The sequence below is a fragment of the Durio zibethinus genome, chromosome 11 (genome assembly GCF_047325235.1).
Source record: "Durio zibethinus cultivar Kanyao isolate XHJ-2024 chromosome 11, ASM4732523v1, whole genome shotgun sequence".
NCBI classification, from domain to species: Eukaryota; Viridiplantae; Streptophyta; class Magnoliopsida; order Malvales; family Malvaceae; genus Durio; species Durio zibethinus.
Window position 1 is genome coordinate 4,941,906 of NC_143172.1, and position 11,475 is coordinate 4,953,380.

General features: G+C 36.0%; 1 protein-coding gene across 6 annotated transcripts; it reads right to left on the minus strand.

Moving 5' to 3' along the window:
- Positions 1–3,252: 3,252 nt before the first annotated feature.
- Positions 3,253–11,044, minus strand: LOC111290093 (ABC transporter C family member 10-like). Of its 6 annotated transcripts, XR_016346233.1 has the most exons (13): positions 10,522–10,709; positions 7,745–9,822; positions 7,077–7,397; positions 6,916–7,002; positions 6,168–6,755; positions 5,906–6,070; positions 5,524–5,818; positions 5,015–5,229; positions 4,612–4,917; positions 4,410–4,473; positions 4,103–4,342; positions 3,641–3,988; positions 3,253–3,543 (listed from the first exon to the last, which is right to left on the minus strand). XR_016346233.1 is itself a non-coding variant. In XM_089767811.1 (12 exons), the coding sequence occupies exons 2-12, from the start codon at positions 9,812–9,814 to the stop codon at positions 3,864–3,866; spliced, it is 4,476 nt and encodes a 1,491-aa protein (XP_089623937.1). In that variant the 5' UTR covers positions 9,815–9,822; positions 10,522–10,711; the 3' UTR covers positions 3,546–3,863. The 6 variants fall into 6 exon arrangements, 5 of the variants coding, with proteins under 5 accessions (XP_089623937.1, XP_089623935.1, XP_089623939.1 ...); XM_089767811.1 differs by lacking the exon at positions 3,253–3,543 and having other exon boundaries at positions 3,546–3,988; positions 10,522–10,711; XM_089767809.1 differs by lacking the exons at positions 3,253–3,543; positions 10,522–10,709 and adding an exon at positions 10,197–10,339 and having other exon boundaries at positions 3,560–3,988.
- Positions 11,045–11,475: the final 431 nt, after the last annotated feature.

The window sequence follows — 11,475 nt, forward strand, 5'->3', positions numbered from 1 at the left end:
ATAGATTATGTTTAAAGATGGATCTGTATTCTCTGAAGATGGAAGAAGGTATGAGTCTCCATAATCACTTGAATGAGTTTAATAAATTGGTTTCTCAATTGTTAGCGATTTCTGTTGATGAGTTAAAAGATGAAGAGAAGGCTTTAATTTTGCTGTCATCTTTGCCCAAGTCTTATAGGCCTTTAGTTCAGACTGTGTTGATAGGCAGGTCTACTTTGAAGTTGGATGATGTGACTGCCCTGTTGCGTGAGAATGAAAGGTTTATGAGAGCTCAGAACTCATCACCTGTGGGGAGTACACTAGCTGTAGAGGGTTTTGATCGAGGAAGGACTCAAAAGAGGATTGATGGATCAAGATGGAGATCTAAGTCAAGAGACAGAGATTACAATGACGTAGAATGTTATTATTGTGGTGAGAAGGGACATATCCAAGTGCGTTACAGGAAGCTGAGAAGAGATATGGCTGCTTTTAAAAGGGTGAATGATGAGAAGAAATTAAATGAAGAAAAGGGTAATACTGCTGCTGTCATGTCTGATGATGATGATGTTGTTTTGACAACTTGTGTGGATGAGATCCAGACTTTGAAAAGTGATAAAAGTTGGGTTTTAGATTCAGCTGCTACAGTTCATGTTTGCAATGATAGAAGCTGCTTTGTGAAGTTGAATGAGAGTGAAAAGTATGGGGATATTGTGGTTGCTAACAAAGAAAAAGTGCAGATTCAAGGCATTGGGAGTGTTCGCCTTAGATCTCACAATGGTGTTATTAGGACACTTCGTCATGTAAGGTATGTACCAAATTGTCACTACAATTTGATTGTTTTAGGTGAGTTAGCTTCTCGGAGGTATACATATTATGGTAGTAATGATTTGTTGAAAGTGTACAAGAATGGTAGTGTGATTCTACAAGGGAATATGATCAATAATCATTTGTACATGTTTGATGGAGGCTCAGTTGCTGAGATGCCTGTGATAAAAGAAAAGAAGAAAGGTAAGCATGTTAGCTTTGCAGATACTATTGAAGTGTTTGGAGATTCAAGTCAAGGGAGGATTTGTTGGGATTTGTCTTGAATCTCAAAATCCTATATCGAAAGTTAAGTGAGTTTGAGTTTGTTTTGTATCCCACATCGGGAGTTTAGTAAAGGTATAAAGGGTTTCACCCCTATAAATAAGATGTTTTGGTTTTAGTTTAGTAATCCCAGAGAGTTAAACACCAAGAGAATAGCTAAGTGAGTAGGCTATTAAAGGGTGTAATTGAGTTTTGGGTTAAGTTTTGAGTAAGGAGTTTTATGAGACTTTTCTCATTCTAAAAGTCTCACAATTGTAAAGATTTATTTGATAGTGGATTAGATTTGGAGTAAACCATTTTGAGTTGGGCTAAACCAAATATATTTATATTTTTTTATTCTTAATTTGAACTTATTATTTTGTGTGTGATTGCTGCACGTGGGAGTTGTTTTTCCCAACAAATAGTAGGTGGCCATGAATAGGATATAAAATGAAAAGAAACCATGCCATCCACGCCGGAAAGGACAAATTTCTTTCAATGTGGAACCCATGAAAAACAAAAGGTTCCTGTCAATTTATCAGCCTCTCCTTCGACAAAGCTGTCAAGGTTAGGTTTAAAGAAGGAAATTATGAAAATGCAGTGACTAATACCCCTCCATTGTTGTCCAGAAAAAAATAAAGAATAGTCATATTTAAAGTTATCGAAAATTCATTCTTGAAAGTTTTAAAAGATTTTTGAAAATTTATTTTCAAAAAACCTTTTTGATTTTTGAAAAGTTTTAAAAGTTTTTGAAAATGAATTTTCAAAAGTCTTTTAAAACCCTTGAAAATCTATTTTTGAGAAATACAATTTTGACAAAAAATTTTTAAAAAAAATTAACTTTCACATGATTTCAACTAAATTAATAAACAAAAATCTTTAAATTTTACATGCAATAAATTGAATACTCGAAAAACTTATGATATAAGAGTTAATTCGATAGTTTTAGAATTAAGTTTAGATTGAATTTAAATTGAGAATGACAGAATGAAGAAAAAAATTAAAAGGGTATGAAAAAAAATATGATTTTATTGAATATAATGTATTTAAAGAAAATAAAGATTTTTATTTTAAAAATAAGTTATATTTAATAACGAGATGTAAAAAAAGTTTTTGTAAGTATAAATAGAATTTTTCAAAATGAAATCACATAGGAAGGTGAATTAACGAAATCACCATTTTATCCCTTTATTTTTTATTTTTTTTATCAATTCTTTCATCGTCATCTTCTTTATAGAATTAAAATTATATTCATGTAATAATAATTCACATAAAAGTAAATGAGAAGAGTCCAACCCGTAACGTAGCTATGTCGTGTTCTTCTTGGGTGTTGTGAGGCACGTTGATCGCATGACAATGCCCTTTGTCGACCCAAAAAAAAATTTTTTTTGAGGAAGCTATTCTTTTTCCTTTTACCGAGATAATGCCTCACTTCATGTTGTTGGTTCTGATTCTAACACAGGATGTTTCGATTCCCTAAAGGCTGAAGCTAGCTTTGATTATCTCTTTGGCGTGTCACTTGCAATAAATTCTTATTTGTCCTGTTCGGTGAAGAGGTAAAATTTTCACTAGCAGGAATCCTTAATATATATAGGATCTTGGTACACAGTGACAGATTAAATATCACGGAAATACATTAAGAAACACTAACTTGGAAAAGTCAAGTATCTTTGCCATGATCACCTTCCTTTTATAAATTGCTCTTTTTTATTCTTTGAATCATCGTTGTTGCTGCCTTGACCAAGCATCATGATGTTTAATATAGAAATTGAAAAAGAAGTTGAATTTTATCATTGCCAGAAACACATACTGAATCAACTCTTTTAACAAGATTCAGCCTCAACTTTTTGAAAAAATCAAATTCAACTATGTAACAAGTACCCGTGTTATCAGATATCAAGGTCATTGAAGCCAAAGATCAAGGTTATTATTATAATCAAATTACTTGATTTGAGCATTTGGAAAAGGTTTAAGTAGTAATGCATTGACGTTTTAGTTTCTGCATAAAATTTTCATTGTTGGGCTTTGGATATGGAAGTTTAGCAAAAAGAGTGGGGAATCTTGGAGATGGAAACGTGTTTGTCGTCTCGAGTAAAGCCAGGTACCAAAAATGCAATAATTGTATCCATCCAGGGCGTCCACAGTGCATTTAAACACGCGCTTTGCGTCGATTGCAGTCCAAGGTTGGAGCCTGGGATTTACCAAAATGGAAGGATGGGACGTTTTGATTGGTATACCAGTTCATGCATCAACTTTGATGGTTCATCATACTCTTTTAACAGTTTCCCTATGAGCATAGACAGAACATTTTGATTGGTATAACAAGGATACAGATGATTTAGCAAGTCTTAGTTTGGTAGACTTAGTAAAGCCAGGTGAGTGGTATGGGATAAATGTATGTAGGACCTTCATAGTGCATAAAAAAAAATGCTCTTTCCAGGGCCAAGGCATCAACTGCAATCCAGGATTGGAGCCTACCAAAATGGATGGAACCGGCATCTGCAAGAATGCTATTTGTGATAAGTGACAACTCAATTATGAATTATCCAAAAAAAAAAGATAAAGTGACAACTATCAGGGAGTTCATTTTATATACAAAACTCCTGCAGATTAATATTCCATTTGTGGCGGCACCTACTAAAGTTGGAAACTTTAAGAATTCAATCCCGGCTGCTATTATTCATAAGTTGCTTAGGCTCTTTAAACAAGCATGTGTTACAGCAGCAACTACACGTCCAGATGTAAGGATAAAACCTTCAAGTAATTTGTAATTCAAGTTACAGGGTTGTCCACCAGGTAGAGTTTGATAGAAAGCTGCATTAACAGTCTTTTGAAAAGGTATCAGCATGTGAAGAACGAGACCAATATTCCTTGACAAGCTGCCCAAACAATGATCCCTGTTTATTCATCAGCTTTGATGGTTCATCATACTCTATCAATTTCCCTGCCAACATAAGCAGAATATAATTGGTAAGCTATAACCATTACTTATAAGCACTATGAGTAATAATCTTTAACAGCAAGTATGGCTGGTGAAAAGTAAAACTCAGTAACTCACCATCACTGATACCAAGCACCATAGTGCAGTCCATCACAGTTGGAATTCTATGAGCGACAGTAATCACTGTGCAGTATGCAAATTCTGTTCTTATAGTTTTCTGGATGATAGAATCAGTTGCATTATCGATTGATGCAGTGGCTTCATCAAGTACTAATATCTGGCTCTTCTTGAGCAAAGCGCGTCCCAGACAAATTAATTGTCTCTGACCTGTGCTCCAGTTTGATCCATCTTGTACAACTGCAGTTCAGGTTGTTAAAACTACCAACTCACAAGAATAAGTAACTCTATGACTTCTATGTCTTACCTAAGGAATTCAGGCCTTCCTCTTTCTCTTGAACAGCCTCTCTAAGTTGACATTTTTCGAGAACCTTAAAGTGCAGTGATGAGAAATATTTTTATTAAGCAATGAAAGGTCAGAACTAGCTATCACATTGTTTCTTACATCATGGAGAACAGCTTTCTTGCCAACATGAGATATAATCACATATGAGCAAACAAAAGCTTACCTCCCATATTTTGTAATCGCTATGCTCTGATAAGGGATCCAGATTGTATCTGACAGACCCACTGAAAAGAGTAGGATCTTGTGGGATGATTCCCAATCGTGATCTCAAATCATGAAGCCCGATTGTGGAGATGTTAAGGTCATCAATGATGATTTTTCCATCTGAAGGCTCTACCAAACGGAACAAAGCACTGATAAGAGTTGTCTTTCCACTGCCAGTCCTACCAACTATCCCAATTTTATGCCCTCCTTCAAAAATGCAGGTTATGCCCTTAAGGACTAGTGGAGCATTGGGTTGATATCTAACCTGCTAGACGATGACAGTAGTATTATACAGCATTTGTGAAAGTATAAATTGCAAATAGAAGAATTAGTACTTATCTTTTGATTTTAAACATATATACCTTCAAATTGCAAATCTCCACTTTACCAACAGAAGGCCAACCATGGGCAGGCCGATTATCTTTGATAATATCTGGAGCTTCACTTGGAATATGCATGTACTGCTCCAGCCTTTCTACAGAGACTATTAAGTTTGCTAGCACACATTGGTATTGGACGGCAACAACAAGGAACAAATTCAGTGAGAGGCCATAAGACAATGCCATTCCAACGAAACCTGCCATCAAAATCAACAACCAAAATATAGTTAAACAAATGAATGAGCACGTATTCTACTAATTGCTAAAAATGTGGAAGAAAAAAGTTTTGGAATGGTTATATCTCTAAATCTTTAAGAGATTATGCAGTACTTGAATTGAAATACCCATAGGACCTATTTCTTAGCTTAGCAGGCACATGTTCAATCTGAAGCTTAGTTAAAACTTGCAGCGTTATGATATTTTCAAGCACTGTGAGTGTATGAAAGCCCTTATAATATTAAGGTAATGGAAACATTGATGATTGAACTAACCAGAGGCAGATGCTCCAAGAGGAAGTAAAGTCATGGCAACTGCTGACAAAGAAAGTACCAAAGCGCAAGGTATTTCTAACCGTTGGATTAACCACTCATTTGCAGAAAAGCTATGGAAATCTGAACTTGCATTAGCATTGATCAGGTCCAGATTCCTTAAGAAGAATCGATCTCCCTCCCCAAAAGCTCTAATTGTCATGGCTCCTGCTATAGATTCTGCAAGGTGACCGGCAACTGAAGACTTTGTTGTGCCATTGATTCTCTTCAACTCCATTGAACAAGCAAGATAGTACCTCTAATTGTTTTAAAAAGAATGAAAAATATTATGAAGGAGAAGCTTATAACTACTAAAAGGAAGTTGCTTTTGCTTTAGTAGCAATACCTGTAGGAATATACTTAGGTAAATCAGGGGTGTGATGACAAAGACAACTGGCCAGGCTAGAACAGCCAGTATCACAAAGCTAGAGTAGGCATTCAAGGTTGACCCAAGTGCAATTGCAAATCTGAAAGGCACTTCAAGATCGACAATGCTAGAATCAGAAGATACCTATTACAGTAAAATACAAATTGTAAGCCTTGTACAAGCTACAAATTTTTACTTAAGCATGGCACTCAAATCAGAGCTGTGCTTTTGAAACTCTTACTCGACTGAGTATCCTTCCCAAGGGAGTTGAGTCATAAAAAGACATTGGTGCCCTGAAAAGTGATTTTACAAGTGTAGAGAAAATAGATTGTGATGCTCCACAACCTAATAGAACTACAGAAAAGGATCGGAGGAACAAAAAGATTGCTACAGCACTCCCAATCGCTGTGTAAACAGTGACTAATTTCAGTCTGCTAACATAAGAGTTCTGGACATTAGCAGCCAACCAGTAGTTTTGCATCAGTTGGCCAATAATGAATATCATGTGGAATACAGCTGCAAAAGAGAAATACAGAAAGCACTTGCCATGGCTTAAATACTGTTTGTAAGGCTTGAGACCTGTGTCTCCTGTTTCTTTTTCTTCTTGCTTAATTAATTGCTCTCCTGAAGGCACAGCTGACTGATCCTTAACATACACATTTTGGATCTCTCCCTTGGATGTCATAGATCTTCTGCTTGTGGAGTGATAAATGTGTATCTCAGAGCCAACACTATGCTTATGTGCATTTACAAGGTTCTGGAATGCTAGACTTGAAGCAAGTAGATTGTCGTAAGTAGCAGCTTCTATGATTTCTCCAGCAGCCATCAACTGCAATAAGATTTGTACAAACGGGTTACGTGGAAAATTCAAATATGTTGAGCAAGATAAAAAAAAAAAAAAAGTTAGTTTGCAATGTTGATAAATGTAAAACAGTGATAAATAAAATAGGTGAAAGCAAAAATTAGCAGCTATTTTACAAGTAGCTTACCAAAATAGAATCAAAACCTGGCAGAAAGTGCACTTGGTGGGTCACAAGTAAGACGGTCTTCTCTGAAAGAGCTCCCATGAGATACTCCTGGAAAGGGTTTAACTTTAAGTGACAATTGCATCATCAATGAACAGGTTGCAAAAGATGGAAATTATACTCACATTAAAAAGCCTTGTTGCTGTATGTGCATCTACAGCGCTGAAGGGATCATCCAGGAGATAGATATCTGCATCCTGATATAATGCACGAGCTAGTTGAACTCGTTGCTTCTGCCCACCACTCAGGTTTACACCTCTTTCTCCTATTTCAGTAAGGTCTCCAAATGGAAGCATCTCTAGATCTTCTACTAGGCAACACTTCTCAAGCACCTCTTGGTATCTAAGTGGATCCATAACGGAACCAAATAGAATATTTTCTTGTATACTACCAATTTGGATCCATGCTGTCTGAGAAACATATGCCATCTTTCCATATATATGAACCTGATGGACACATCTCACACATCGTAAGTGAAAGGTTGAAATGTTCTTGTTAGGCTTTCAAGCTGTTAACCTAATTTTCCAAATAATTATTGGTTCACCAAGTTATTGAAGTGTATAATCCAGTTTTTGTAGTTAATATAAAAAATTGTATACCTTCATTATGGACATTTTGCTAAGATTTTCCATTCTTGTAGCCTAATTACCTTATTAATTGACACGATCAGGAAAGAAACTGAACAATCATGCTATCAAAAAAACATTTCTTAAAGATTCCTCACTGTGCTTTCATCATTACGGATGCTTCTAAGTCATGGAAACGTGGAGTTTTTGCTAAATGGTGCACTTACAATGCCATTGAATTTTGGAACTTCCCCAAGAACGGCAGCTAAAAGGGTTGATTTGCCTGAGCCAACCTCTCCACAAATAGCGATCTTTTCTCTTGGCTTAACAAGCAAATTTATGTTCCTTAATGTTGGCTTGGAGGAAGAATCTGTGTCCCAAGAAATTTCAGTAGAGTTGATGAAAATGGAGTACTCAAACTCTTTGTCATTGTGTTTCTGCTGTAAATTTTTGTTTTCTAACTCTGGTGCCTCAAGAAATTTCACAATTCGATCTAGGGAAACCTTTGCTTCAATAAACACTCCGAAAACATCAGGAATCACCCTTATTGGCTCTTGAAGAATATTCAGACTTGCTAAAAATGTGAAAATGTTTCCAGCATTGAGTTGAATCCTAAGAAAGTAGCATGTCCAGAAAGTAACAGCTGGTACAATAACAGGAGATGACCAAAATAGAACTACCTGGAACCCTCTTTGTGTCAGAATTCCTGATATCCACTTGAATTCTTCTTTCCTTAATCCTTCTATAATGTTCTTGAAATGTGTTTCCCAAGCATACAGCTTCAAAACCTTCATATTTGCAAGTCCCTCTGTAATGGCCTTTAGCCTCTTATCTTGTGCCAACATGAGTTTTTTCTGATATTTAAGTAGCAATTTAGCCAATGGAGAACTTGCAAGCACCATTAATATTATGGCACTTAAAGCAGCAACAGTTGCGAGTCCCACAGTGTAGTATACAATAAATAGTGCAAGACATAACTGAAGGCTTGTTGACCATATCTGATGAAACCAAGATGGAAACTCACCTATTTTGTAGGCATCTACACTGACATAATTTACTATCTCACCTGGAGAATGAGTTACTTTAGAAGCATTTGATAGTCTTAGTTGCTTCTGATATATTGCTGCAGATAGCAAAGACCTTATCTGAAGTCCTACCAGTCTTGTCTGAAAGAACCATTGCCTCTCAGAAAATGATTCCAAGCATTTTGTTAAAAAGAGGCCAATAGCCAGTGCATAACCCTCATGCGTAAAGGCTTCTTTGCCTTCAGCAACCTCAATAAACGCTCTGAGGAACAGTGGGCCCATGGACAATGTGAGAACCTTTATCAATGCAAAGAACCCGGAAATGAAAATAGCTTTCCATTGAGAATAGAAAATCAACGACAATCTTGAGGGCAGATCACCTGATTCTTTCCTTTGATCTTTGCTCAGCTGCTCCATATACTTTGAGTAGCATTTTTGTGCTTGATGTTCCTCCTGTAACAATGGGATATCTTGATCCTCAAGAATTTTCTCGTTACCTTGCTTCATTATTGGATTCAACCACCAAAATGACATTGTACTGAAAAATCCAGCTTTGGCAAAGGCAGTAACCTTATGATTGAAACTGATTCCATCAGCTACTTCAGGTTCCTCACCTAGCAATGGTTTATAGCAAGCATCAATGGTATTATCTAGATCAGTGTCCTTAGACTTGTGTCCTTTATAGGAACAAAGAAGCAATAAAATTGATCCAGGAAAAGATAAAATATCCAAAATTATCTTAGCTGACACAGTTCGATCTACAATAGATTCTCGAAGAGCTCCAATACAGAGAAACCCTGCATAAAAAAAGCCAAGAACTGAACAAGATTTCACTGCTGTTCTACATGGAAGGTTTTGCTTCTTCAGATTCACAAATGACACTAAAAGCAACCATGTCAACCCTTGAAATAACACTACTAGCCATCCATGCAAAGGAAAAATTGTCTCATCTGCATTGAGCTTCTGTTTAATTATCCATATCCCCAAGGCCAAGTAGGCAACGGCTAAAATGACATTAGAGACTGCTGAGAGAATTAGCATTGAAGAGAGGTGTTGAGACTGGGAGGCTGCCGTAATCTTCCTTAGAGACAATGTATAAATGAATATGCCTAGGAAAATTATCAGAAGCAGGATATCAACAGAAATTATCAAAGCATGATTGATACATGTAGATGGATTAACAATTGCAGAAAAACCAGTATCGCATGTCTTTCCAACTCCATGTGAACTCTCAGAGTCGCAACAGAACACAGTCCATGCACCCTTCTCCATGTTGTAATCTGTGTCATAAAAGACCTTTAATCATAAACAGGTACAAGAGAGCACGGATTAGAGTTTTGTTACTTCAACCAGATTGATGGAAGCAAGACCATTGAAGTAAAACCAGGATTCAGTGTCTACATTGCATGTATGAAGATGCAAAAACAAAAATTGCTACTAATGATGGCCTTCACTGCAGGATAGATTTTTTTTTTTTTCTAAAAGATGGTCAAACAATATGCATATAGAGTAAGACTTTGCTTAATAGTAAGGATGGAAAGTGGATAGTAAGGATGGAAAGTGGTGAGGATGGAAAATTTGTTAATAGTAAAATTCATAACTATTTTCTTGCTTTTTAGCTTAATCATTAGATTAAGAAAACTTTCATCCTCACCTCTTTCCATTCTCCCTACCAAACAAAGCCTAACTGAATCATAATTGCAAAGATGTAACATCTCCATCGTCATACCACATCAGGAAAAGGTAGAAGAAGCACAAGTAAAAGCAACATATGTTTACAATATTTCTTATCATGGTGAGTGTTATGATGATATGATGTAAATAGTTGTAATAAATAGTACTGACGTCAAACTTAATAGATCTAAGAGAAAATAAATAACTATCAATTACAAAGCTTAATCAGAAGCATCTAAACTTGCAGGGATTGAATAAAGCACACAGATTCTCATATTAGAAGGAAAGTCATGTTTGAGTTTCACCTGAAGACTAAACAAGAGTGACCAAGATGCAACCACAAACCCCAGCTGGAAAGCTGGCTCAACTTGCTTGTGTATTCAACCATGCATCATTATCACACACTGACCCGACCGAGTCAATACTATTACCTCAGTCTTCTTCTTTATGTCCCTTAACTCTTTTATCTTGGAGTTCATTTTCTTTTACTGTCATGACTCATGAAGTAAATTCCAATAGTTATGTCATAAATAAAATAACAATTCCCGTGTAAAGATCATTGAATACGACAAAATAAAGCAACTCTTTCGATCAAATATAGTGGAAAACCACAGAACTTACCCAGTCTGGCTTCTAATCATAATGACCCAGAGGATGGCTCAGTGGTTCCCACCTTAGGGATTGAGGCAGAAGGCCCAACTTGCCCTTCCTTTGTCATTTCGTCCCTATGCTAATCAATTCTCCATAAAAAGACAGTCTAAAATTATGGGAATGGGATATCATCCCAGAGTGAAAGTTTCCTGCTTGAATTCATTTCAAAATATCAATAATGAAAAAGCAACAAACAACAAATACGACATGCCCTCTCTCTGTCTTTCACACACACAGTAACATCAGAACAACTTAAAGGGAAAGTAACCATATTAAAATCCAGCCCTAATATATTAGATTATACTACGTAAGAATGAAGATATTGCACATACTTTAGGGTTTTTTCTACTTACAAAATTATTAATATACTAGTATAAATTTTGTACATTGATAGTGACAGCATTTGGTGAGAACTTGTCTTTTCTACTGAAAACAACTCTACATTTTTATAATCTTCTATAAATATGATTGAAGGTGATAACATCTTTTGTCAAAAGGAGTTGTTTTCAGATACATATATTTCCAAACACTAAACACATTGCCCGTCTATGAAAGCCTTGAGAATTCAGAAGAGGGTGGTTTCTCCTCCCTTTCTTTGGTCCCTTTTT